The 27,594-nt window shown below is 46.4% G+C and overlaps 1 protein-coding gene across 25 annotated transcripts in view; it reads left to right on the top strand.

The window, feature by feature from the left end:
- The window catches only part of LOC105188283 (MAP7 domain-containing protein 1), a 204,140-nt gene extending 179,252 nt beyond the window's left edge, over positions 1 to 24,888 (top strand). For 8 of the 25 annotated variants that reach the window (XM_025302874.1, XM_025302876.1, XM_025302872.1 and 5 more), the window contains 15 exons: positions 3,517 to 3,579; positions 6,007 to 6,075; positions 7,068 to 7,257; positions 7,501 to 7,847; positions 10,691 to 10,873; positions 12,639 to 12,797; positions 14,892 to 15,071; positions 15,860 to 16,194; positions 16,311 to 16,560; positions 16,675 to 16,796; positions 16,886 to 17,127; positions 17,279 to 17,402; positions 17,558 to 17,889; positions 21,536 to 21,804; positions 22,182 to 24,888. In XM_025302874.1, the coding sequence (XP_025158659.1) occupies positions 3,517 to 3,579; positions 6,007 to 6,075; positions 7,068 to 7,257; positions 7,501 to 7,847; positions 10,691 to 10,873; positions 12,639 to 12,797; positions 14,892 to 15,071; positions 15,860 to 16,194; positions 16,311 to 16,560; positions 16,675 to 16,796; positions 16,886 to 17,127; positions 17,279 to 17,402; positions 17,558 to 17,889; positions 21,536 to 21,804; positions 22,182 to 22,195 (2,879 nt within the window). In that variant the 3' untranslated portion in view covers positions 22,196 to 24,888. Of the gene's footprint in view, positions 1 to 3,516; positions 3,580 to 6,006; positions 6,076 to 7,067; positions 7,258 to 7,500; positions 7,848 to 10,690; positions 10,874 to 12,638; positions 13,149 to 14,891; positions 15,072 to 15,859; positions 16,195 to 16,310; positions 16,561 to 16,674; positions 16,797 to 16,885; positions 17,128 to 17,278; positions 17,403 to 17,557; positions 19,621 to 19,729; positions 19,961 to 21,535; positions 21,805 to 22,181 lie in introns of those variants that run through there. The other 17 variants (XM_025302879.1, XM_025302885.1, XM_025302859.1 and 14 more) reach the window with 10 other exon arrangements.
- Positions 24,889 to 27,594: the final 2,706 nt, after the last annotated feature.

Below are 27,594 nucleotides of genomic sequence, written 5' to 3'. Positions count from 1 at the left end.
AGGACAGTTTGGGCCGTTAACGGTGATCCTCATCGTCAAATCGAAAAAAAGTGGAATATCCTGGAAGCGTATCCCGATAAGTGCAGCATAATCGAGCGCCGATGGTTAACGACCGAGAACTGCAACTTCCTTCGTAAGAAACAACACGAAGAAAGCGCGCGCGCGCGTCACAAGGACTTGCCCACGTGGTGGAGATTCTGCGCTTGAGAGTAACAGTTATTGTTACTTTGTCTATAACGAGTTTCCTCGCGAGAGGGACGCGTCCTTCGTGCGAATATCCTCGCGCCGGTGCTCGGGACAATCGTCGTCGCGTCAGCGAGTACGAAAGGCGGCGAGATGATGATCGGCGGGGAGGAGGACTTCGTTATGCGAATCGCGCATCAGCACCTCCTCATAGATCAGCCAGTCGCCTTAAAACAGCGCGTATCTCGCGAACATTCTGCACCGCCACTCGAGCAAGGTGGTCGAGATAGAACAGCCCGGACGGATGAATGGAGGACTCGAGAGGAAAAGTCGGGGAAGCGAGGAGAGAGAGAGAGAGAGAGAGAGGCTGAGAGTGGGTGGCTGGCTTGGTAGGGCAACCTTCGTCGTGGCGATGCCACCGAGAGATGGAAGCAGCGGATTCCATTGTTTCCCGACCCACTTCCAGACGAAGAGAGATTAACAGAGCCGTGTGTATCCACCGGCGGATTTTCCAGCGTTTGAGCCTTCAAGACGACGGCGACGACGGCGACGACGATGACGACGACGACGACGACGACGACGACGACGGCGTCGTCGTCGTCGTCGTCGTCGTTGTCGGAGGCCGCGTCGCGCGCGACTGCAGCCGCGTGATGCACCGGCTCGAACGAGAGCGCGTCCCTTCGGGCGACGGCGATGACGCGGTGTGCCCTATTCGTTAAATTGTCTCGGTTACCTCATTGTGTGCCGATCCCCCGCGCGTCGAGAAATTGCGGACACGCCGCTGTAAATATCGCCGCGAGGCTATTCTAACGAACATCCGCGTGAAACAATACCGCCCGCGCTATGCTTATCGCGGAATGAAAAAAGAAAGGAAGAGAATAAAAGTCCCCAGAATCATCGTTCGTTAACGAGCAGCTTTTTTCAAGGTTTCGCTTAAGTGCGTAGGCTTTCGGCAGATCTACGGCGAGATACGACCCGAGACGTTTTGCATTTCTAATTTTTTTTTTATTTTTTTTTTTTTCTTAACCGGCGACACTATTTTGCTGTATTTCAAAAGAATTCAGTACGTCGCATCGATGTATCGATCGTGTCGTTTCCAGGTGAATTGTAAAGACACGCACCTGGTGGTCCCACGTGTCCCCGTGGAACCGCCTTTTTTATCTGCCTGTTGGCTCCAATTTTCCGAGGACGCGAGCGCTGTATTTAAACGCGGCGCGCAGTTTTTCCATGTCCGCTGTTCCGCCCCGTTCGTCAAAACGGGCTGAATTAACGGCGATGTCGCGTGAAGGACAGCTCTCAAAGAGAGATGGATGGGCGTGAATTTGGGGGGCTCGCGTTGTGCGTCGATGCGCGGAAGATTCGTCGCTCCTGCTGCTGCGCGGGCGAAATGACCACGTGCGCCATTATCTTTGTCCCGCGGTATTTTGAAGTTCTTTACTCTCCGCGGCCGGAGGAGAGGAATCTTTTTGATCGGGATAATGGGCGGAAGAGCGAAGAGCCGAGACGCGCGCGGCTCTTTGTGGTGGGTTTTTCTCCGGTCGCTTTCATCTGAAAGAATACGATTGCATGTCGCGTGAGATAGATGCGCGGTATTCTTCATTCTGTAACAGCTTAATATCGCTTATTCGATAGCAACCCGAAAGCAACACCGGCCACCTTTTGTTGCCTTTGTCGTCAGTTCATGTAGCCGTTGACTCGTCGATGAAAGCGCGGAAGATTCTCGCCGCGCGAGGGCGAGCAGTAAGAAAATAATCGGTCGATTAGCAGCTCGATAAGATTCCAGATCCCGGGAGAACCCGGGGGGGAGGGGGCGAATTTGGAAGCACACAGAGCCCATTAATTTCCCTCGTATCGGGCGAAATACGCAGCCGTGTGATTTTCCGTGCTGCTCAGTTTCCGGTCCTTCCTGTTCCTGTTCTTCGAGCACTCCACTCGGACACGCCGCTTTATCGGGTATCGAGTTTCGCCGCTGATTCAATACGAGTCTTGCTTCCAAATTACATTCGCGTGCAACCGGATTTCCATGTAGAATCATCCTCCCATCTTCGACGAGGAGTGGAGCGCGACTCTTCAATTACCCGCTGCGTGTTATTCGGAAGAATCAGCGTCGCTGGCGCGTCCGTCGGTGCGTCGGATTTCTCGTCTCAGCGCTCGCGAACGTGATTCGGCAGTATTCGTCGAAAACGTCCTTTTATACCGCATTCCCGCGTCTTCTTTCTCGCTCTCGCTCGATACCGCATTCGCATCGCTAATGAGATGTCCAATTATCATCAGCCCGCTGCTAGGCCTATCGCCTCCGCTCTCTCCCCGTCGCCGCGTTCTTTCCTTCTTTCCTTCTTTCCTACCGCAACTGACATTCGCAATCAGCGGCCGGAAACAATATCGGCAGCTTTGTGGTCTCGTCCCCATTGACGTTTGTCGAAAACGAGCCGTCGACGAAGGACGAAAATAAGCCGGCCACGTTGCAATTAGAGATTGCACCGAGTATGAGAGTGAGAGAGAGAGAGAGAGAGAGAGGGGGGGGCCGCTATCGGATTGACGCAATATCTGTGCATGGCGAACGAGCATGTTCTCGGCGCCGACGGTGTTGTATGGAAAATAACGAGTAACACCGATCGATATTTCGTCACCCGTTGAAAATGTAATTTCGAGCGTAGAGAAATTTATTAATTAGCAGCGCGCTGCATTACGGAGATAAATACATTTGCTCACGTACACGTAGCTGTGCGCGTTTAATTCATTTACCGTGAAACGAGCTCTATCTTTCTTGCTCTCTTTAAAGGACACGTACTCACAATCGGTGTAATTACTTGAATCGTAAATAGTCGTGATAATACGTCTATGAACGCGATTACGACGTACCTAACAATCATGGGATGTAATTCAATTACGAGACGCGGGGGCAGGGTGAGGGGGAAGGGGATACAAAAAGACGCCGTAAACGCGCCGCAGCGCGATTGATTAAAACAACGAGCGCGGGGCGCGCGTCTCTCCTCAGGGATATCCAAGGATTTAAATTTAAACACCTCTCGAGGGGAAATAACAACAGCGCGCGTCGTGAGATGCCCGATTGATGCCGTCGATTGAGCGGCGGTATCGCGTATAATGCGCGCGATAAGCGCACATCTTTGGGTAAACAGTATTGGCTGGGAGCAGCTGCCGCGCGCAATCTGCAACAATACGCTCCGATATCTCGGCCTTTTGTTGCTCGTTAATCGCCGACGAGCGCGAGCGAGACGACTCGTCGCGTCGCGAGCGAGCGCGAGCGCGAGCGCGAGCGGCGGAGCTCCCGAGCGGAGAGTGTGTGTACATCCTCGAATTTGTCTTCCGCAGAGCAAACGATGCACTGGTTCGCCCAGATCGGAGTCGGCGACGACGACGCACTCGCTTTGCCAGGTATGATCAGCCGGATCGATCGGCGACCCGCTCCGGCGGCGCTGCGGCGATCGCGCGTCGGCTGTGTGCTTTGCGAAACTTATCCGCACGGAGTTACTTATCCGCGTGTCCCTTCCCCCTCGCGACCTCACCGCGACGACCGTCGAGACGTCGAGTCGTGCTTTTTTAACAACCGGCGACAGGCGCGGACGCGACAACTCGGGCAACTTTCCGAAAGTAACCGCTCGTGAAATCGGGAATGCCGTGAATCGCGGAGCTGCTTCTCTCCTTCTTGATTTTTCCTCCTCCACGCTTCTATCGAAGTTGTTTCAATTAACAGGAAATATCTCGAGCTGCACTTTTATCGCCGGAGATATTTTTATGCTTTGCGTGGTCGGCGAGTCGTTAACACGCCCCCCGACGCGACGATGTCCGTAAGTCGTTCTCCGATTTACGGTACTTTGCGACGATCGATATCGGATATCGATAATGAAGTTGGAAGGATCAATGCGCTGTGCGCGCATCCGTCCGCGATCGCGTCTCTGTCTAAGACAGGAGACGCGACAAATTTCATGCCGGCGCGAATTTTATTTACAACACGTCACGGATTTAATGAACACGTCGTCGGATTTAATGAACTCTAAATGCGGGGTGAAACACGGACAATCGTCCATATCTCTGATTCGGAATATGGGTCGCGACACACATTTGTTCTTCTACCTGCGCGCCATAAAATGTTATTGCTCGTTGCAGCTCCCAATTACAGGTGTTTGTGCGCACACGTGTGTGTGTGTGTGTGTGTGTGTGCGCGCGCGCGTGCGCGACGAGCGCTTCTGTGAGATTGCCGTTTCACTGTTCCACAAAAGCAAAGTTAAACGTTTTCATTGATTTTTCGGTCAACATGCGCGCCATTTGCCGCGGACGGAAGTCATGAAAAACGAATCCACCCTGCAACAACGGGCAACAAAATTAACGAGTCGTGTAATTTATTGCGATTGTATAACGGAATGCGTGTTTAGCGTGTTAATGCTTAATATGGTGTGTCCGGTTTGAACCGGATAATCCCTTTTTGCTAAACGTTCGCGAATTTAACAAACGCTGTTAGGAAGATGCGCATCGATCTCGTGTGAGTTGAATGTGTGTGTGTGTGTGTGTGTGTGTGTGTATCTTATGTTTAACATAACAATTTGTAGCGACAAGGGCGTTTCCCGCCCTATAAATGGCCCACGACTTTTTTACATGCGCGTACAGTCCTAAAAATGTTAAGCGGATTACGTCGCCGTATGAGATATATCTTCGCGTAAATCCTTATCACGTTGTACCTCGCATTTCCTTTATCAGAATTTCTCCTTGTCGGATTTCCTTCCCACGAGATTATATACTGGACGTGTGAAATGTTCTGCGTAATATTATCCCTCGATCCACGTAATAAGTTCCACCTAAACGCGACGTGCAATCTTCTCACCGCGCGACCACGCAGCTCTCTCTCTCTCTCTCTCTCTCTCTCTCTCTCTCTCTCGGTCGCAGCCGTCTCGAAAGCTTTTCCAGGCGAATGCGGCTCGCATTTTTAATATCGCGCTCGGTTGAGGAAAGATCTCGTTGTGTACATCGCGGGAAACGATAACCTCGTTTCTCCGTCGCGCTCATGAAACGAATGTCTTCCGAAGAGGGCGACAGATTTATCCGCCGCGCAGCCACTTCTTGCGCGGTCCAATTATCCTTCACGGAGAGATGAAAAGAGGCAGCTCTCGGAATTATGAGATTAAGCTTGAGAAAATGGAGATGTCGATAACTCGACGATAACCAAGTGGAAATTTCGGCACCGCGTTAAGTTCCCGCGGATATTGTCGCGCTCGGGAAAGCAGCGAGGAGAATCTCGTGTGATGTAACAAAGTGCTGACGAGTGTCTCGACGTCGCGAATAAAATGGACAATTTTGCGTTACCTCGAGAACGATAACTAACAGCAGTGTGTTAGCATGGATCCACTTCTGTTTTCACAATTTTCCACCTCTCTCTGTATGTGTCTGTCAACCTTTCATTATTTCACCAAGTGAGGTCTTGTGATGAAGGCTCCGGTGATCACCAGCCACGTGACGTAACCTTCCTCCACCACTGTACAACCACCATCGTCCTGCACTCGTGCACTAATTTTTCCTCGTTTGTAGCTCCTTGTCGTCCTCAGCCCCGCATTAATAACACGAGCCATCACACGTCGCATGCGAATCCCCTCCCCTTAATCGCACGTGCACACGTATGCACACGTACACTGCAGGTGCATGTCGCAGTAACACGCGTTCGTTCGTTCGTTCATTCATTCATTCATCCGTTCATTTACAATTCACTCATTCATTCATTCATTCATTCATCTCGTCGTGCATATCGCGTGCTGCGTTCTTAATACTCGAATCTTACGTGCACACGCACATGTCTCGCTTTCTTCTCGGCAGATGTGAAGCGCCGGCGAAGTCTCTACGATGAGGATTCCCTCGATGGCGATCGTCCTTACGAGAATGAAGGTATCAACGTTTTCAACAAGGGCACTGTACAGACTGTCTCCTTCGCCTTATCACTGGACTTTTCTCTCCCCTTTTTGTCTCGACGGCCGCTAATCAACGCGCCCTCGACGCCTCTTTATTAACACTTTATTAACATTTGCATTTGTTTTAACGGACAACGGTGGCAGTTCACGTACCATTTGACATACCGTAATTCGATATCTAATCGCGCAAGTCCGATTAACCGACGGACTTCTTGGAACTTCGTTCACGCTGGATATACGTTACGAACGCACCGCGCTTCTATCGTGTAAAATGCCCCGGATCTGATCCTGTTTTCTTTTTGGACTGTTGTACATTGTGTAAATAGCTACTTTTGCCATCATCTCGATGTTCTTGCATAGAATCTCTTTCTCTTTTTCTGTGTCTTCAAACATTTACAAGTACATGATCGTAGTGATGAGGTCTGCATCCCCTCGTCCCTCTCCCGATTATCTCTCCACCCATTCCTGTTTTTACCAAGTAAGTTATTTTTCAAACTTTATTATTTCTTATTACTTTTTGGGGAATTTATTTTTAATCCGCGTCAAATATCGATTGACATTTTTATTCGACCGTTCGCTCATACACGCTCGTACACGCTCTTCTCTTCTCAATTTTTTTCTTCTTTTTGTTTGAGTTAATAATTTACGTTCAATATCACTTAATCGCGTCGCGATAGATCGCGATAGAATATTTTCTCAACACGCGGCTCTCGGTTTCAGCCGGTATAATTTCGCCGTAACTCAGATGTTTAATTGTCGCAACTTTTTGCATGCAATCGCGCGGGGATACGCGCGATGAAAAATCTCTTCGTAAAGAACTCGACAAGAAAGAAGCTTCGCTTATCTGTGACCGCGAGCAATCAATCGATCGATCGTGAGGGATGAATAACTGGCGCAAACTGAACGTTCGCAACTGGTTTGAGCAGACGGGCAGTACTGAACGTCTCTCGTTCGCGTGGCTGTTCGCAGGACGCGACTCGACGGGAAGCTCGAAAGAGTTGGACAGGGCGAAGCTTGTCCGCGAGAGACAGAACGAGGAGCGGCAGCGGAAGTTGGAGGAGCTCAGGCAACAGGCGCTCGCCGCGCAACGCTTCCGGGAGCAGCGCGAGGAGGAGCGACGAAGACGCATCGACGAGCTCAGATCGCGTGACAACGACAGGTTTGTTAGCTCAAGCGGCGGACTCGCCGAGAGATTCGCGATCGTCTCTAACGCTCGAGGGACTTTGTCGCTCGACTCGTCGTGTCCCTCCCGTAAAAAGATGCCGAAAAACGCGCTCTTGCCATTCACCATCATTGACTTCTCGCATTGTTCCGCATCGCGACCTGAAAATCGAAGAATCGCTCCGAATTCACCTCCGAGCCAATTCGCTTCCGTCGCCGCTGACGCCTCTTGTTCGCGCAGACGAAACCAAGTGGAGGAGAGAAAACGGCTGATATGCGAGGCCGAACGGGAAAGACGGGAGGCTATCCTCCGGAAGAACCAGGAGAGGGAGGCGCGCATCGAGGCGAAGAAGAAGAACGAGAGATCGCACATTGTCTTCGCGTTCGGCAGCTCCACGCCGCGGATGCTGGAGCCCGCCGACACCGGCGGCTCCACCTTCTGGGGCACCCGCAGGGCCACCTCCACCACCAACGTCATGATGTTCTCCGCGGCGCAGCCGCTCACCAGGAGATCCTCCGAGAGAGAGCTGGACGGCAGCAAGAAGCGGGCCACTTCCGCCGGTGGACTCGACCGGAAGCCCGGAGAAGGTCAGTCAACACGAGAGTAGTTCTTCTTCGCGTAGCGAATCGAATCACCCGCCATTTCCGCCGAGTCTACCCCCGTGGAGAGGCTGCTCGAGGATGGTCGTTGACGCGCGAGCGTCGCCGCACATCGCACATGGAAATCCGATTAACACTTTCACAGCGCGCGATGTTGGGCTCGAGAGAGTCCTGCGAGCGCGATTCTCCGCTGCTCCGAGAAGCTGCCTCCGCTAGATTCCGGGCTAGACCGGACTATACGGTCTGTGATCCTCGCAAGCGTTCTGCATCGATCTTTTCTTGTATCGATTTCGTTCAATTGCTGGTGCGCGCGCGATGGTGAAATTTTTCCAACAGCCCGGCCCGGTAATTCGACTGAAGTTCGCTCTCGAAGCTTCTTCGCGATAAGACTCTTGTTCGCACTCCGGAGTACACGCAAGTGGTGTCCGTGAATAATAGCACACGCGCTTTCTCTCTCTCTCTCTCTCTCTCTCTCTCTCCCCTCTCTCTCTCTCTCTCTCTTCATCCCCGTGCTTGATTTACCTCCGAGAGAGATTGAGCGATGAGGCTGTAAGGCGCGTCTCATGCAATATACGTGCTGTATATGTAATATGAAGCGACGGAGCAGCAGCTGAAAGCGTTAAAGCCTTTCCTGTCTCTCACACTCGGGGGGGGGGAGGGAGAGGGGGCGGGAAGAGTGAATAATACACGCGTGCTGATGTGCCGCACCCCGTGCACCGGTAGAATGCAAATTAGTGTTCACTGTAAATTCGGTCAGTAAATGTCGAAGCGACGACGAACGGCTCGCAAGTGGATCCGGTGTGCTTCAACGTGAGTATAAGCCGTGAAACGTACGTGAAGCATGCGGAGAGTACGCCGCGCGACGGACACGACGGCCGAAAGGGAGGGAGCAGCATCGGCCGCCGATTAACGTCAGCCTGATTAGCTGAGCCGTCTTTCAGTCGGATGTACAGCTCGGCTGGTACCTCTCGCGGCTTAACGTCTCTCGCGATTATTATTTCATACATTTTCAGAGAATGCGCGATTCACATCGACCGATTAACGAGCGGCGCAGTTTGGTAGCAGTCCCATCGCGCGCGTTGAAGTCTCGAATAATTCACGCTATTCGGCTGCGGAGGAATACGCTCGGCCCGATGATAGCCGTAAATCGCGCGAGACGCAAAATAAATCTGCGCGATGCGGCCCGTATATAGCGAATAAATCGTACCAGCGAATTACAGCCCGTCCTTCCTGCTTGCCCCCCACCATACTATGTACGTATTTGTTGGAGCGCTCGGCACATGTATTGATTGATTGATGTCTTGTCGTTCTACAATCGGCCTACAATCGTTCGTTCCTTTCTGTTTCGCGGATTCGCGGTGCCGATGGTGTCGTTTAATCGCCGGCATGTCGCGCGGAGACGTCGTCGTCCGGGATAAACGGGACGAGGAAGCGGCTCGCACATCCTCCCACGGCACACGACACACACACACACACACACACTTCACACACGATCGCTTCCGATACCTTTGACAGCGGTATATTTTTCTTAGTGCCAATCGATATCCGCTGTGTACACAGCGTACGCGGAAAACTTCATCGCGGGGCATGTGCACACGGTAAACAGAATTTTCCCGCAGCGAATGCTCGCCGCAAAATGCTGCCGGCTCGCCTACTTAGTCTATAATAATATTTTTTATGGTTCCGTGATATTTTCGATCAAACGTATCCACGATCGTCGAGAACGAGATGTACACGCCGTCGGCGATAGGCGATGCATTGAATTATTTCTGCGAAATCGTGTGTACGATTTGAATCGGACTGTCTGGAATTATTTTGCGATTAAATCAGAGCTCGCGTCTCTCCGCGGCATCGGCCGCGGCTGAAACGGATCATCAGCGATGATCGGCTTCGAAACGGCTTCACGTGTAGATCGCACGAAGCTTTTGTACACGAAACCACGCGCGGTGTGACAACACCACGAAGCATGAAAGAACGATTGTGCAGCACTTCTACGATCTGTAAACGTGACCTTGCGCGTAGCGTAAGTTTTTACTTTTGGTTCTTTACTTTCAGGTTTACGCACTCTCTATAGCCTCTATTCTGTGTACACACTCGTGGCAGCGTCCCTTTAAAACGATTGCCGAACCTATGTATGCGTATTTTTTTCAGCTTGATACAGCGAGTTTTGTGCGAACGTCTCGAGAGTGCCGCGACATAAATCAGAGTGTAATCGCTTTTAATTTATTTTCTGTTGTTATTGTTGTTGTTATTATTATTATTATTATTATTATTATTATTATTAGTCTACTTACACTGCACACAAATATCTCGGTTAGCATCTTCACCCACTCGCGAGCGCCACATCTTCATTCATTTCTCTCCACGCAGACATGTTTGCTCTCCTTTTCTTTTTTCTCTCAAAGGAACAGCATTTTGAAAACCGTCTGAAGGAAATTTTAAGTGCCGAACATTTTGACTTTTTGGCCACGAGGAGATTAGATCTCCTTATCTCTCCCTCTCTCTTTCTCTTTCGCTCTCTTCTCGGGATTCCTTCCTTCTGCTACGATCTGTACTTACTGGTGGTGGCTCCGCAAATACGCGATACTGGAAAAAAAAAAAAGAGACTGGTATTGGAAACTAAAAGTATAACATTGTGGAAGCAAAAGTAAAAAGACAAACACGGAGGTAACACGTGCGATCTGCACTGTATTTAACTCACGCTAATATTTACACTTTCCTCTCCCACGTCCCTGTCTTTTATCGTCCGATCCCTCCCATGTGTCTCATTTACCAGGTTTTTCGCGGGTTAACTTAATATTTTTGTGTTGCGTTGAATGGTTTGTTCGCAGATATGAGAATGTCCTCGTCCATGTACGAGGTGTTCAATTGGAATTCTAGCCCCGATCCTCCTTTAACTCCTGCCAAGCATAAGAGAGCCAGCCTCTCTCTACCTCCCACAACCGACATCTTTGCCGTCGATGATAAATCCGATAGCGACACTCGGCGTCCCATGATTCAGCGGGCTGCCAGTGGTGAGTCCTGATGTTTCAGACACCTGCCTGCGAGTTTCGAAGGAGTTCCCCTCTTGTTCGCCTCGAAAGAATGATGGATATTGTCGACTCTATTGTTTCTCGTTTATGTTAGCACACTTGCGCTCTCTCTCTCTCTCTCTCTCTCTCTCTCTCTCTCTCTCTCTCCCTCTCTCTCTCTCTCTCTCTCTCTCTCTCTCTCTCTCTCTCTCCCTCCCCGCAGTCTCTCTTTCTCTATCTTTCTTCCTGCCTCTCTGCCTCTTTTGTTTGTTTTTATCTTTCTCTCTCCCTCTACTATCTCTCTTGTTCTGCGTCATTATGTCTTTTGTTTACTAATACTTCACTACACAGTACCGGCGCATGTCGCGTTCATTTAACACCGTAAGAGCGTAACCTCCGCGCACTTTCTCCCCATTAGTTCCCGCGAGTTTCCTTTGCGATTGTGCGCTATTGGTCGGGTGAGTTTTACGATTTCCCGAGAGACCGTCCCAGCCAATATCGCGCAACGGTGTGTCGTCATTGCTCACTAGTTTGCCGACTAGCGTACGATCCCTACTAAATTCATCACTAACACACGAATGGATTGGTAACAACCGTTGACCGTTTAGTTGCAATGTGTGTCGGCCAAGTGGAATCTTAGCGTGTCTTGCTGCTAGTTCGGTGTTATTCGTTGGAAAGTTCAGCTGGACGCTCGTTTGGAACACTCGTCATAAGAGATAGCGAGTTCGTCATTTCCTGAAAGTACTCGGAAGCTAGGGCCTTCCGGGCCTTGGGAATCATGCGGGCTTTAAATTAGTTAGCGCGAATCTGATCTGATCGGTCGATCTTCACCAGCTCGGTTTTCCGTTTTGCACATCGTTCATCGTCTCATCAAATCATACATCCATCTCATACATGTAACCAGTACCAGACACTAGACTGTCACTTCTCTCATTAGCAGTTGCGTAATTTACAATCACTTGACAACTGGTTGCTGCGTTGCACAAAGAATAATTTAACAAATTGTGCAAAAGACGCGGCTGCACAGAACAAACTGAGAATTTATCTCGATTGTTACAATTATGTCGTTGGTGCGGCGCAGACTCTTGTGTAAGCGCGTCACGGATGAAGCTTGCATGAGTAGACTCCTCTTCCGATTGAATTCTCGAATGCTGCCCTGCTTTTATAACGCTCGCTTGTTGATGAAACGCATCGTAAAACGTACCCGTCCACGTGCCAGATTTCTGCGGCACCCGGCTTCAAGATTACCAGTCACATGCACTTCAATTGCACGGAGACCTATGTACACTGAGAGATCAATGTTTGTCAGCCGCCGGTTTGAGAGAGATATTCTTCTCTGCCTCTCTGCGCGATGATGAAGTATACTCTCAAATATATTCACCGAGAAGAAACACGTCTCGATTCCTCGTTGCCTCTTTACAAAGGAAATTAAATACACCCACGCGAATTCGCACCTGCGCAACTTACGCAACATGGTCCCGAGCAAAGAACCTCTTTTTCTCTTTATCTCTCTCACTCTCTCAGTGTACCATCCGCATCACCATCCACACGCCACACGCCAGCATGAAAAGCAAAGCAAGCAACCGCGAGGAAATAGCTGAAAGGAGAAAAGAAAGAAATTCCGGACGCGTGTTATCGCGTGTCGGGAAGAAGCTCTCTGCTCGATTGCGTCTCCATTTAGTAGCGAGCGTTTATCCGCGCGGCGGGATCGACTGCTGCGCCCGGCGTCGCTCGCAGAACAGGCGACTCTAAGCGAGACTCTTTGCAGGTGAGGAGAGCGACGGCACCACACCCAGCACACCCAGCTCGGTTTACCTGCGGGTGAACAGGAGGCGCACCGACCTCATGCCGACGATACCGTCCCCGCGTGACGGCCCGCCGTCGACGGCGCGCAGCTCCAGCGCCAAGGCCTTCACACGTTCGCCAGGTAGGACTTACTCCATGTCCAGGCTGGACCAGCTGGCGCAGCCTCGGAAACGCGCGACCGAGCAGCTCGGCACGCTGACGGAACAGCAGCAGCACCAGCACGAGCAGCAGCAGCAACAGCAGCAGCAGCAGCAGCAGCAACAAAGCCAGCCTCTGAGCGCTTCTAGCATGAGCCGCAGCATGTCGCACTTGGCCGCGCCCGGAGGTGTCAAAAGTCTCAAACGTTCAGACAACTCGCGTAGCATGGGCACGCTGCCGGGCGCGGCGCCGATACCGAGACCTACCCGCGCCGAGCGACTACGCCGCAAGGCGCGCGAGCACCAGCAGGCTCAACAACAGCAGCAGCAGCAAGGTAAGGGAGCATGCAGTGCACTCAACTCGCGACGCCCTGGAGCCTGTGTACATAGCCTCAAGTGCCTCAGCCTCGTCTCGGCTGCTCACGGTATTATACCGGCCGGTTGGTGTTGCATTTTTTCTCACACCGACGGCCGCAAATCTCTCTCTCTTTGATTTTGTAGATGACGATAGCTGTGCTCTACGGTAGCTCTACGGTAGCTCTACGGTAGATCGCGCGTCTTCATCTTTTCTTTTTCTTTTTTTTCTTTTTTTGTTCGCTAATAGCATCCCCTGTAAATTTGCTGTCCCGGAGGTCGGCTCGCGTGCTTCTTGCACGCCGACTTTCTCCGGGCTAATTAATCGTCCGTTCCGCTTAGCGTACACTAATTTCTCCATGCCGCTCTGTACAGCCGCGGACCGGTACCGCTTAGCGCGCGACCGAGCTGTGCGAGCTAGATCGAGCTAGATGATCTCCGGCGGGAGCGATCCTTCACGGAAGAGAGTCACCGTAAAAGTTGCATACACGTTTCATGCATTAGATATATGACGTACGTGACCGCACTCACACCGTCCGCGACAAGTGGACCTCAATGTGATCCGAGTTGAGTGCACACATGCACGAATGAGTGTGAAAAAGGAGTCTTTGTAAATCAAGTGGGAGCGGACGGACAATTTCGTTCTAACGGACACAGGAGGGAAACGCGGCCTCTGCCCTTTGGAGTGTCGCGTTTCCTTCCTTCTAATTTCGCGAGCCGCACAGACAACAATATTAACTTCATCATGATTCTTTTCTCATTTACACTCTTTTACTCTTGTACGTGCGTCACACACTTGTCTACGGTGACTAACTCGCTGAATTTCTTGTTTTTTTTTTTTTTTCCCTATATATACTTTTGGACATTGAATTCTGCGTCAAGCTCTCTCGCCACTTTTGCGATTAAGGGTCAGTTGCACCGAGAACGTGGCTCGCTTTGAGCGAACGGCTAACTCCGCTCAGAGCACGCTTCCTTATTCCTCGTTGATAAAGATCCGAGGACGATGTAGAGGAAGAGAAGTTAATTGGCTGTTGCTAGCGTGGACGAATCGCGGCGCAACTGACTCTTAGCTTTGATCTCCAAATTGATTAACAAAGCGCTCCTACTAAGGAAGACCTCTCAGCTCAGAGCTTTTCGGTGCCAAGGGGGTGAAGGTATGAGCTAACGTTCGGTAAGCTAAGCATGTTTTCTTTATTTTCATGTTACATCGCCACGTAAAACTCGCCCCTCACCCAGTACTATATACACTCGTATTTAGTGTGCAATAACACACGTCACCACACGTTATAATTCACACTCTGTTCGATTTTTCTAGTTCGTTCACGTGCCACTTTCTCCTCTTTTACGCAATTAAAAGCCTGATTTCTCTTGTTTTCTTTTTTCTTTTTTTTTTTTTTTCTTTTCTTATTTTCGCTTGATTCTCTCGTTTCGATGATTTGGAATTCTCCACACACCACCAGACTGCACTCGAACACCGGTGGCGGTGCTTGCGTTTACGATTTCTTGCCGATGTTCACCTGTGCCACACTTTGCGCCTCGTCGCAGCGAACCGAGCGACGACACGAACACGACAACTCGCCGTAAACCGCCGGCGTTCCCGCACCGCCCGTAACTTTTCTATCGAGAGACCCTCGCAGAGATATAGAGACCCCGCGATCGCGTACAAAGCAGTCGTAGTGAGCGCAGAGATCAAACAGATGCTTACCTTGGGTGGGTGCGCGTAGGTATCCGCAGCGGCGAAGTGACACCCAACAGCCCGTCCCGACCGCACAGCTCCATGAGCCAGCAGAGCGCCAGCAGCGTGGGCAGCAGTAATGTCAATCTGCGTTCCCGTACGGCCGCGTCGCGCCGACCGCGGCCTGCTTCTATTGCCGGTACCGGTGTCTCGGTCACAGAGAAACACAGTGAGCATGCCTATTTTACTTCTCCTCGTACCGGCCCTTTCAGGTCGCCAGACAGAGTGAGAGAGAGAGAGAGTGGAGAGAGAGAGAGAGAGAGAGAGAGAGAGAGAGAGAGAGAGAGAGAGAGAGAGAGAGAGAGAGAGAGAGAGAGAGAGAGAGAGAGGAGAGAGAGAGGGAGAGAGAGAGAGAGAGGGGGGGAGAGAGAGAGAGAGAGAGAGAGAGAGAGAGAGAGAGAGAGAGAGAGAGAGAGAGAGAGTGAGAGAGAGTGAGAGAGAAAGAGCACAGCGGGCAGCCGCAGACTGAAAACAAAGAAAGAAAGATTCATGACGAGCGCGCGCGATCAGCGATGGTCGTGATAGATCTGTGGGGAGGGAAGGGGTATGTCGACTCGAAGGAGGGATATCGAATAACGGGTGGACGCAGTTTTGTCTGTCGCGTGTAATTTAGAGATCGGTCGTCCTGGAAGGGCTCGTGATACACACGTGATACACGTCTGAGAAGAAGCCTGCGACTGCAAAGACATTTCTACTCTATCTCATTTGACGTTTCTTCTCTCTTCCTTTTTTCCTCTCTTTGTACTTTTTTCTTTTTTAAGATTAATTTTTGTGAAGACTCTTGTCTTTTCTTTCTTTCGTTTTTATTTTTTCGATATATTTTCGTCGTTTTGTACATATTACTTTTTAACAACGACTATTGAAATTGCACATGTAAATACTGTATATATCTGTATGAGAGCATTCGAGCGCGAGTCGAACGGAGAAAATATCTCTCGATCGTTCTCGTTACCGCAGATCTGGTGGGCGATGTGAAATTAACGAAGGATTCAAAGCCACCACTGCCAAAGGTCCATAGCACTCCGAAGAAACCTTCTACACCGAAAGCCACGGAGGTGAAGAAGCCGACGGAGAAGTTAATCAAGAATGTCAAATCGTCACCGCGAATAACCCCGAAAGCGACTCCCCTGCAAAGTCCCGGAGCTGAGCATGCACCGCTCATCCGCGAGTCCACCGTGGAGATAATAAAGCAGAATGACGCCAAGCAGGATACGCAGGATGTGAAGGATGTGAAGGATGTGAAGGAGGACAAGAACGAAGAGAAGAAGGATCAGGGCAGTGAGAAGATTCAGGTAAATTTCCCCTTGGCACCTGACCAACAACTGTCCTGTACCTTCGGGATGAGAAGAATATCTTCCCGTTCCCGTTTCCTTTTTGTACAATTTTCCTAAACACAAAAATATCACAGCAACAGGAATCGAACATCGCCGAATCCGTAATCGAAGATACGAAGGTAGTAGAGGAACAAACCGTGCCTGTGTCAGCGAGCAAACAAGTCAAGGACGAGACTAATCTGCTGCAAGAAAATCTGTTGAGCACAGTTGCGGAGGAACCGCCGAAAGTCGCTAAAAAGGAGGAGAACAAACAAGAAAAGAAACCGACGGAGACGACTGAAGTCAAGTCCGAAAACGAAATGGACGAGCAAGTCGACATGTCAGGTACGCTCGAACGGCAATTTGTCCGAACGAGATTGTTCTTCACGAGTTCGCGCTATTAACCTGCTAATACCTGATAATTGTCAACATTTTTATTAACATCGGATCACTTTGCAGCTTCGATGATCGCCAAGATCAGAATCACCACCGAGGAGGAGGCCAAAGCCGCTTTGGCCGAGCGTAGAAGATTGGCGCGAGAACAAGCGGAACGAGAGGCGGAACTTGAGCGTCAGCGAAAGGTATAATCTCCACGAATCGATTCAATCGTCAGACCGATCTTGATCTTGATAAATCCGCTAATTTACGAAACGCGCGATAATTCCCGCAGGAGGAAGAAGCGCGCTTAGAAGCTGAAAGATTGCGCGCTGAGGAGGAGGAGCAACGCCGTCTGGAGGAGGAGACTCTACGCTTGGCTAATGAAGCTCGAGAGGCAGAGGAACAGCGACTGCAAGTGGCGATCGAGGAAGCCAAACGTCGCGAAGAAGAAGACAGAAGAAGAAGAGAAGAGGAAGCTCGTCAGAAACAGGAGAAGGAGGAAGCAGAGCGTAAAGCGAGAGAGGAGGCGGAAAGGTTAGTTCGAGAGAGAGAGAGAGAGAGAGAGAGAGAGAGAGAGAGAGAGAGAGAGAGAGAGAGAGAGAGAGAGCTCTCTCGACTCATTTATAACCGCTGGAAATTCACGGCGGACTGTGTGACAAGCGATATCCATACATTTAAATTGCAGACAACGAATTGAAATGTCGGAGAAGCTGAAGAAGGAGGAGCAGGAACGCAACGCTAGACGCAAACGAGTCGAGGCGATTATGCTCAGGACGAGAGGCAAAAATCAATCTAACACGCCTACCAAGGTAATATTCTACCTTGAAGATGAATCTCGCGACTGAATTGAAATCGCTCGAGGCTTAGATTTGCGCGATCGCGAGAGAGAATTTTGTACTAACTAAAGTAAAAATCAAAAAAAGGAATTGCAGAAATAATTGAGCACGAGGAATTTTTTGCACAGGGCGAGGCCGGTGATGGCGACAAGTTGAAGGAAGAAAGTCCTAGCGACGAGAATAAACCCGTACCGGGCGGTAAAGGTGATGACGTTATGACAGCTAGTTTAATTTCCGAAGCAACTGAGCAGTTCATTAGTGGTGAGCAGCGGGCGCATCAGGCGGAAAACAACGCCGCGCCGGACATTGTGCACAACGGCACGCATAGCAACGGCATTAACGAAAGTAAAATTGTATTGGATAATAATCAGGGTAACGTTGAAGGAGAATTGAACGGTCATCACACGAATCACGGGAACGGTATCAACAGTCAGTCGATTACACTGGACAATGCCACTGTGTAAGTATGCCAATCCTTCAGTCACGGATTCGCAAACACGTGTTAGACTTCACCGCACGATATACAGGGAGATATTTCTCGGCTCGTCGACCGCCGAGAAAGCACGATGATCAAAATTTCACAAACAATAACGAAACTGATCCGAAAACGACTCGTCTCTTCTCGGTAGATCGATGGACAATAATATCGTAGTAATCGCGAGACTCGCGCTTCGGAAACGCGTATCTCATTGCAACGTACATACCGAAGCCGAAGAACGTAACAATATAATGATATGTAACGTTATAATTCCCGACACGTGTCTTCAGAAACCGAGATTGATAACGTTCACGCTTGTATCATTGAAAAGAAAATATATTACCGAAATATATCGAAGAGATAAGTATTGAATTACTGAATAGAAAAAGAGCTCGTTTTCAAGTCGCCAGAAATCTGTTTTTTTGGAGAACGAAAATTGTGCGCTTATGGGCTTATTTTATGAGCTTTACATGGCTTTCGTAACACACAATTTCTACCTTCCTAAAATATAGACTGGAGACGCTTTGGAAATTATCAGCTCTTCGATTGTTTTGTTGCGGAATTACAAAATTACGTTACAAACGTGGCATGAAAAATACATTGGAACAATTTTCTTCTATTGTATTTAATTAATCGGTAAGAAAAGGGATAATCATATGGAGCATAGGTAGATGATAATATGCAACGTGCAGTTTACATGCAATTAACATTTTTACAGGACATAAATAATTGCACAATACTAGCCAATATATTATTCGTCTAAAATTGACTGATTACTAGCATAATCGAAAACAATGATTGACCGTATAGTTGGGCGGTCGCAAAACTAAAGCGTATATATTATCATACAGTATAAGACAGCTGAAGTAATTTGCAATAAGACGATCAACTTTTAAATATTGCATGTAAAACTCAAACATATTTACGTAATATAGAGGGAGGAAGAGAGAAATTATTTACGCCGCGCTATGAAAGGCAAGAGGAAAATCAAACCTATTACTTCGGCATCTTTCCTATACACAAACTTCTCAAACAGAGTCTGTATGATTTAAAACCATGTGCCACATTACATTAAAATTAAGCATATTGTATAATTTTATTTGTAAATAGAAGCGATGAGGGTTCTAAATAATAACGAACAATTGTCGCACTACGTGAACAAATTGATTATCCCAAGTTTTAAATTCGTACATGCATAAAAGAAATTTTGTGATTTAGAACGGCAATTATTTAAAACTTTCATTTGTGGCAGAATATAAAATCTTTAGACATGTATTCCTAGAGGCCTTATACTGTGTCAAAGGCTCTGTATATAATGAATTATGTTGTTTGAGCTATGTCTTGTAATGTCGATAAACTATTAAAATGAATTAATTAAGTTTTGAGAGTTATATACGTATACATATGTATGTACACATTATAAATAGTTATATAGTAACGAAGTTTACTGCGCTTTCCCGAGGATCGCTTCGAACTGCCTATTCGACTTAATTTTATCGGACGTTCACTCGCTTCGTGCAAATGTTACAAGTAATCCACATGTGTTGTACATTGCAAAAGTAGTCAGAGCAACAAGGTTGACGAGTATAAATAAACACGCCATTGCGATTCACCGATACGATTAGCTGCACGATTATCAGCGTATTAACCAACACAAACAAATAATTCCACACACGAAACACTATCGCTACTGCAATGATAACAAAAGTACAGGTATGGAAATGTATATTGTATCATCACCTATTATGATAATTATCACATATATTTTATAATCCATATTCAGCTGTGTGTGTACTAACGAGACAAATATTACTATTTTTAGCTAGAATTATCAAAGATATCGGGAATTAATCGCGTATGTACTCCGATTTGTCTTTAGACGTTATGTCAACGAGTTGGAAGAACGTTATGTAATACCGTACATGAAGCATGAAACCGTTAAGAACCACTAAACAGGATTACACACTTAGCGCTAAATTTCACGACAAATAAACCTCAGTGTACATAATGTAAAGAGAGACAAACAGCATAAATCTAATGAGACTCATCGAAACGTTTCGTTTTGTAATTTCACAACACAACGGCTCAGCAAGGATGACTAATTTCAACATTGAAAAGAATAGCATACAAACGGTGATTACGACGAACGAAAGGCACAATGACACGAGCGAAATATATCTCCGTATATATTTTATACGAGATATACGATCGTACGTGAAACAGAGAGTATTTTACATATATATATATATATATCGTACACCTAATGAGATATCATCATCTTCGCTGAGCACACTTCTCTGATCTTTCCTTTGACTAGATACAAGAAAAAAAGTGTTTTCCATTTATCGATCCGTTGTGTATTCCGTGAGTGCGATTGATCTTCGTAACAAATTCTGCTAATCACCAATGCATGTTATCAGTTAACATTAATATGGTGTGGCTTGTTTTCTTCCTTGCACAATAATTGTCTGCGTACGTCCCTCATGCTTGTGTATATATTGTATACCATCATCGAGCGGGTATATATATATGTCAACTTTTACTGCCTACTTTTGCTATGTACCTTTACGTGTTTTTACGACACTTTTCCACGAAATACTGTTTCAGTACTTTTCCACAGAAGACATCTTTCTCTTCATATACATTCCACATCCACAAATCCTACACGAAAGGTATTCGTGTCGAGCAAAACAAAAAAGAAAGAAATAAGACAGAAAAAGCAGAGGGAGGAGTAAACGCCGACATGAAAACTTTTTTCTCTTACACATTTTGATTTATATACGATAGCACCGAAGAGTGAATTAATTATGTGGAGTTTTTCAGTGTGATTCAATTTTTTATTAGATTCGTACTTGCTGTTTTGCTGTGATATGTTCTAGCAAATTATGGTTATTATGATTATACAGTTGTTGACGTGTATATCAACTTAATCGATTTGCTCTCGTAGTACCTTGTTACTTAAACAAAAACCTGTTGCGATCCATCCACGGAATAATATGTTTTATAATATACCGATTGTTTTCGATCCGACCGGAAACATAAACGAAAAATTTGAATCGTGGTACCACACAAAGGACCGCAAAAGGTTGTGAACTATTTCGGTTAGTGCCGCCTACGCATAAAAGTATAATTTCTATCAGACTATCTTGATCGCTTACAATTAGCCGTTAGACGATAGACATCAGAATAGTCGCCTTTCGAGGCAATCAAAGTCTGCAAATTGGGGAGCAGTCGTACGATAGAACGTGCAAAAGAACAACTAAAACGCATAATAAGCGCTTTGTTATATTTATACGTACGTTATTTAGTTACATTTCTCTAGCTTCGTACTGTTCATTTATTAACGACATTTATTGTCGTTTTCTTTTTTTCTTCTAGATGTATATTTAGAGAAAGAGAATCGCGACGTCATATGTTTCTGTTCGACAAACTCCGAGCCTGTTTCGTTTTAGTGAAACTCGATTGTCTGGAGATACGTTAACGAAATCGCTCGCAATCGGCTTATAGCTAACTTAGCGTCGGCGATTCCGTGTTAGTGGTCGTGACTAGTCGCTTAAGTTGTAGTCCCTAACGTATGTCTGGCTGTTAAACTTAGTCTCTGTATATTTTCCTTTGGCTGATTTTATAGCAAGCAAAACAACGTGACCAACAACCTGTTAGACCTGTCGGAGTTCGACACTCTGAGTAATAACAGTAGCGGCTACGATACCGGGCCGATACTCGAACTGACGCCCAATCTGGCGAACGAGGATACTCTCAACTCCAATCTAAACCCGACGGCGATGCCTTTTACCCCGATGGGCAATACGTTCATGCCCGCCGCCGCTAACGCCAATGTCAATCCGTTCCAGGACAATTTCATCAGTAACAAGCCGCAAGATAACAATCAAGTACCAGGTATGTGAGTGGTTGATATTTACAATAACACGCTAGTCGTTTTAGTCATGTCATACAGAAAGCTACGAGTAAATCTCCTGCAACTTTTTATCTGTAAATTTCTCGTGGAGCAAAAAGGATCGATTATCGGCTCGTTGGCCATGTGTGTGTGTGTGTGTGTGTGTGTGTGTGTGTGTGTGTGTGTGTGTGTGTGTGTGTGTGTGTGTGTGTGTGTGTGTGTTGTGTGTGTGTGTGTGTGTGTGTGTGTGTGTGTGTGTGTGTGTGCATGTAGCAAGTTGTATACATTACATGTGACTAAATAGAGTGGCACATGATACACCTTAATTGGAAAGTGGGCTAAACGCTATTCGCCTCTCTCTCTTTCTCTTTGTCCGCAGATCTTTTGTCATAAAGTATCACTGAAACGTTCTCCCGGACGAGCAGAAGAGGAACAGTTCGGTAATCAGTAACCAAATTGCTCATGGCGAGCAATAACTATACTCAGAACGAGACGAGTCGTTTACGATAATGTAAATATAATCGCTGTCGCACGATATGTGTCGTGTGTACGTAGAGGAAATATAAAGAGATGCAGTGGAGAGAGAAGGGCGCCGCATATCGGACTGACTATCCGTGGGCCCACGATCGTGCCGAGCTCTGAGCATTATCACCGGGTAAAAAAGAAGTGTAATATATAATATCTAATGTTAATTATATTAATATTATGCAACAGCAAGTGTGGACACTCAATCTGTGTGTCGTAGTACGCTATTAGATTAATATAAATTTCTAAAGGACTTTCGGAAAGGGATGAGGCCTGTTTGTAAACACATCATTTTCGGATACACGGACGTATTTTACGGTAACGAATCGAACTTAATTTCTCACGTGCTCACACACGTACATAACGTGCAATCGCACAGCAAAAAGACACACACATACGGTTTTTCTCTCTTATCCCCCACAAGCGCATACACACTCCCGCGTGTAAGCAATTGAAATTTTCCAGACATTAATCGGATAGCGATAATAAATAGAAAGTATCAAGAATCGCGCGAAACACAGAAAATATGAATAACGAAGAGCATAATATAGCACAAGACAGAAAAACAAAACTATAAAAACGAAGATACCGAAATCAGATGAAACTCTGAAAAACGTATCTGCCAAAACGACGTAGGAGGCGAGCTCTGATGAATTGGAGAATCTCCCTAACGTAAGAAATAGCGTAAAGTACTATCTAATAGCAACTTCACCATGGTCGAATTCAAGCGCGTGATCGCGTCCAATGTGAACGAGAGAAAGAGAGAGACATATTTTGCGGCTACGGCATGGGGGAAAGTAACAGGCAGAGAAAGAACAAACATTTTTCTTCCATACCAGATTTCGGGGCGTGCGCTCACTAGTCAAGCAATCTTACTATTTTTTCTTCCTCCTTTTTCCCTTTTTTTTTTTTTTTTTCTCGTGTATCGTTTAGAGGGCCTACTTAACATTGGTATACTCTAGGTGTTTGCTAGACGTCACTATTGTTACGTTTCTTCGTACGTGGATCTAACATAAATTCTCTAGCTGTGATGATGATGATGATGATGATGATGATGATGTTGATGATGATGATGATGATGTTGATGATGATGATGATGACGACGACGATGATGACGATGTTGTTGATGATGATGATGATGGTGATGAAAATAATAACGACGACGATGAACGCCGATTGCTTTGTGAGATAGCCGCTGCATAAGTTAACGGTGTGACGATCGAGTAGCGTTAATTGTAAGAGTTGTTACGCGAAGAAATGTTACAAATGATCGCGCGAAATCAATCGCGCTGTATTCGACAAAGGGAAAGCACGACGATCGCTCGCGATATCACGACCGACGCGACGGTGCGAATGCGGAGCGCAAAGCCGGATACTACCGCTGTAATGTTTCGCAAGGCCGAAAGGTGCGAGAGCTGTAATCGCGACATCAAGATACTACCAGACGTGGATATCGGTAGCTTGCTTTGCTTTACGCACGCCTTATCGCAGATTGCGCGATATCATCGTTAGGGTACTGATTCATAGGGGACCGACGACAGATTATTTGTAACGTGAGCGGTGAAGCAAGAAGACATTTCTGTTATCCCGATTTCACTCGGGACGCATGGTCGAGAGAATTAATTTTCGACACTAGAGAAAGGATAGGATTATAGTGTATAGACTTTATGTACTGTTTGTTATGCGACTTTCCTCTCGTACGTTTGCGCCACACGCGCACGCAAGTTTCATCCTCCTCCCCCCTTTCCTCCTGCTCTTTACTTTAATCGCATTTTACCCGTAATCAGTAAAGGGTTTATTGAGCTGCACGTGATGCGAGCTGAGATTTTCTCGTCGGCGTCGTTTCCATTTGTATTCGAGATGTTCTCACGTTCGCTGCTGCGTAACGTTGTAACGTTGTTTTCGGACGCGTCGAGAAAGATTTTCCCGCTCGCGAATGACCGATATATTTTCTCATTCATGAATGATATGTATTTTTATCGAGAGTTGTTAGCGAGCTTGTTTATACAGGCGCATGTTGCATCGCGAGTCGTTGTTCACGCACCGAGAATATCCCGAATCGTTGGGAAGAAACAGAAAAGACGAAAAAGTACCGGAAGAACCGTGCAAAGTGACAGATTTATTGACACGTTTTATCGTCCGTTCTCCCACGAGAAATCGTCTCTGTGTTTGTCTTGTAAAAATTTTAATGCTGTAACGAATTGCAGTCCGCCTCGTTCGTTACGAGTTATTGTGTATCAAACTTATTTATTAGTTCTTCTTTTCGACAGATATATTTATTAACCGTTCAGACACCACATATTATCCCTGCGTCACGTGTACACTTATACTATTTCTATTAGATTTGGTTGAAACTATTAAAACTACTCTATAAGAATACATAATAATATTAATAATAATAATAATAATAATAATAAAATAGAATACGAGACAACGCGCGTTTCTAAATATACAATAACGAAAAAAAAAAATGCTAAATATTATCAGTCATGTCTAAAAAAAAAACAAATACTTCATATTGTAAAAAATGCTTGTATGTAATAAATACTTAATACCGAAAACACGCCTCTACAGAATGCAAATCTATACGCGTGCCCCTCCTCGCCCCGTGCCACAATTACTCCGTCTGATATTAACATTAATTGCAGCTTGCTGGAGAACATCGACTTCCTCGATTAGTATCAACTGCAGTTGTTGCCGTCGTTTGTAACGGCAACGCGCAACACCGAACACTCCTGCATCTCTCACCGCCCTACAAATCTTTACCTCGCCTCACCTCACCGAAACTAACAGACTCCCCTGATAATGCGAACTCGCAGACCTCACAGCGTGAGATATGGCGCAGCCACGAAGATGCATCGCGGACGCAACTCGTCCTTCGAGTCTCACACTAGCAAAAACCACCAACGCTCGAATCCTCGCACCTCGCGCGCGTGACCTTCCTTCCTTTTCCACAGAGAAAATAACTCCTCCAAGTGAACGATCTTCTCACGCGCATCTTCCTCCCGGACTCTCCTCTTTCTACTCCTCGATTATTCATAGTTATCTCAGGAGTCGTGTTCAGCGACACAGCAGAGATGATTCCTTTGTCTTTCTTACCGTGATCCTTTGGATCTTCAATCGCTCTCTTTTTATTCTTCTCTTTCTTCGTTCCACTTCAGAAGCTCGCGAAATCGTTTCAAGTATTGTCACAGAAGCCACATAGAAATTTAACGACGCGTCAATCTTGATAAAACGAAGAAATTGTCTGAAACCTGCCGCCGTCTAAAACCAGACCAACGGATGATGAAGAGTGAGAAGGTAAGATTCTTCATCGAATTTCATGCTACAATTCGATCCTTTTTTCTGGCGACATTAACTGTCAAATGTCACCTCGAAAGACGAGATTTAAATGAGATTTGTGACATTTGGGGCACAATGTGTCACACGAACACGTTGACAGCGTTTTTATAGATATTTCAAGTAATAAAAACCCCATTCTGGAGGGGAAAATAATGTATGTATATTGAATTTCTGGCGAAACAACGGTGTCTCGTCGTTTAGCGAATTTACACGATACAATTACCTGCTTGCCTGCACAACCGTCGTTCTGGTTAATGTTAATGCCATTAAGTGCATAACGGCAGTTGGAAAAGCGAAGAGAAACGTTTGTTTACTTCGTTTCTTCGCGAGATTTAAGGCAGACAGGACGAGAAAATCCAGCCCGGGGCGTCGTAATCCGGCGCAACGTCGGCGTAAATTAATTAATCAAACGACGTAATACGCAGGCTCCTTCTGCCGCGTTATTACGGGCCGAGGAAGCGAAAAGGATCGCCTCAGGGCGAAATGAGGATTCTGGATACGCGCGTAGAATTCTGCGGGCCCAGCATTCCGGAAAATTAAATCTTTGCATACGGAGGATTCTTTCATCCCTCGCAGGAATATTGTTCACAATTTTTACATATCTTTGTAATATAAATATAAATCATCGCTGCGGTGAAAGTAGTTTGGGCCTTTTCCAAAAAATATGTTTGCGAAATTGTTTGAAAACTTATAAATATTTTAAATTACAATTCTGTGCCTTTCGTCCAAATTGGAAATTCTAATTAATTTTATAGCGATGCAATTCCGATGTATACCAAACGCTTCAAGATGCAAAAATACATAATTTCAAACAGAAAAACTCATTAAGGATAGTATATGTTGCATTGGCAACATTTTGAGAAAGCACAGAGAATAGGGGGTTCTGCACTAATTGATTACTACTGGTTGCGCTAATTGAAAAGTGAAAGAATAGTAATGTATAAACTCGCAGAGCAGATCTCGCAACGCAAATATTATTGTTCGCGCAATTAAGGCGGACACGCGACACGCAGTAATTCTTCGTTTAGCAAATCCGTGGTATTAATTCCGTAAATGAATTTCGCGCAGCTCGCTCGCACGACGGGAAACGTGCATTCGCTTAACGACGGGGGTGGTCCGTGAATATTGTAATTTATGAGCGAAAGAAGCACTCCCCCGTTACGACGTTTACTTTCCACGTGAGATTACGTGTTTTTCCGTGCCCCTGGCACTCAAATTTTTACTTGGTCGGAATTCTTTTTAAATCCTTGTTACGACTGCACAATTATTACAATCAGGCTAGTATCTACGAAGTTTTACATTTTAGAAATTATTCTCTTTGCTATTAGTTTTAAATATTATTTTCTTACTATGAATATATATATATATATATATATTCATAGTAAGTATATATATATATATATATATATATATATATATATATATAAAGGGTGTCCTAAAATTCACGCAAGCTTTGAATTTGCGCCATTTGTGCAGTAAAGTGTTGCCAACGAAAAAACAAGACGGCGCCACTACAGCCATACAGCCCGAGAAACAATTCAATTACTGCATGAGTTATTTTCTGGTCGTGTAATTTCCCGTTTTAGTGATCAGATTTGGCCGCCCAGATCATGCGATTTAACGCCGTTGGGCTTTTTTCTTTGGATTTTTTGGAGTCTAAGGTTTATGCCAACAAGCCCACGACCATCCACGCCTTGAAGGAGGAAATTGAGCGCTGTATCAACGAAATTCAGCCACATTTATGCAAAACGGTCATGGAAAATTTCAACAAAAGAGTACATATGTGCTAGTAAAGCCATGGAGGCTATTTACCCGATATGCTATTCCATACATAACCCTATACTTTATGAATCAATAAAAAATTTACAATTTTTAATTATAAACCTGTTTTCTATCAAAATTACTTCTTGCGTGAATTTTGGGAT

This window comes from Harpegnathos saltator, unplaced genomic scaffold (genome assembly GCF_003227715.2).
Source record: "Harpegnathos saltator strain DR-91 unplaced genomic scaffold, Hsal_v8.6 scaffold115, whole genome shotgun sequence".
NCBI classification, from domain to species: domain Eukaryota; kingdom Metazoa; phylum Arthropoda; class Insecta; order Hymenoptera; family Formicidae; genus Harpegnathos; species Harpegnathos saltator.
Note: the sequence above shows the minus strand (reverse complement) of the source record. Positions and strands in the feature narration are given on the sequence as shown.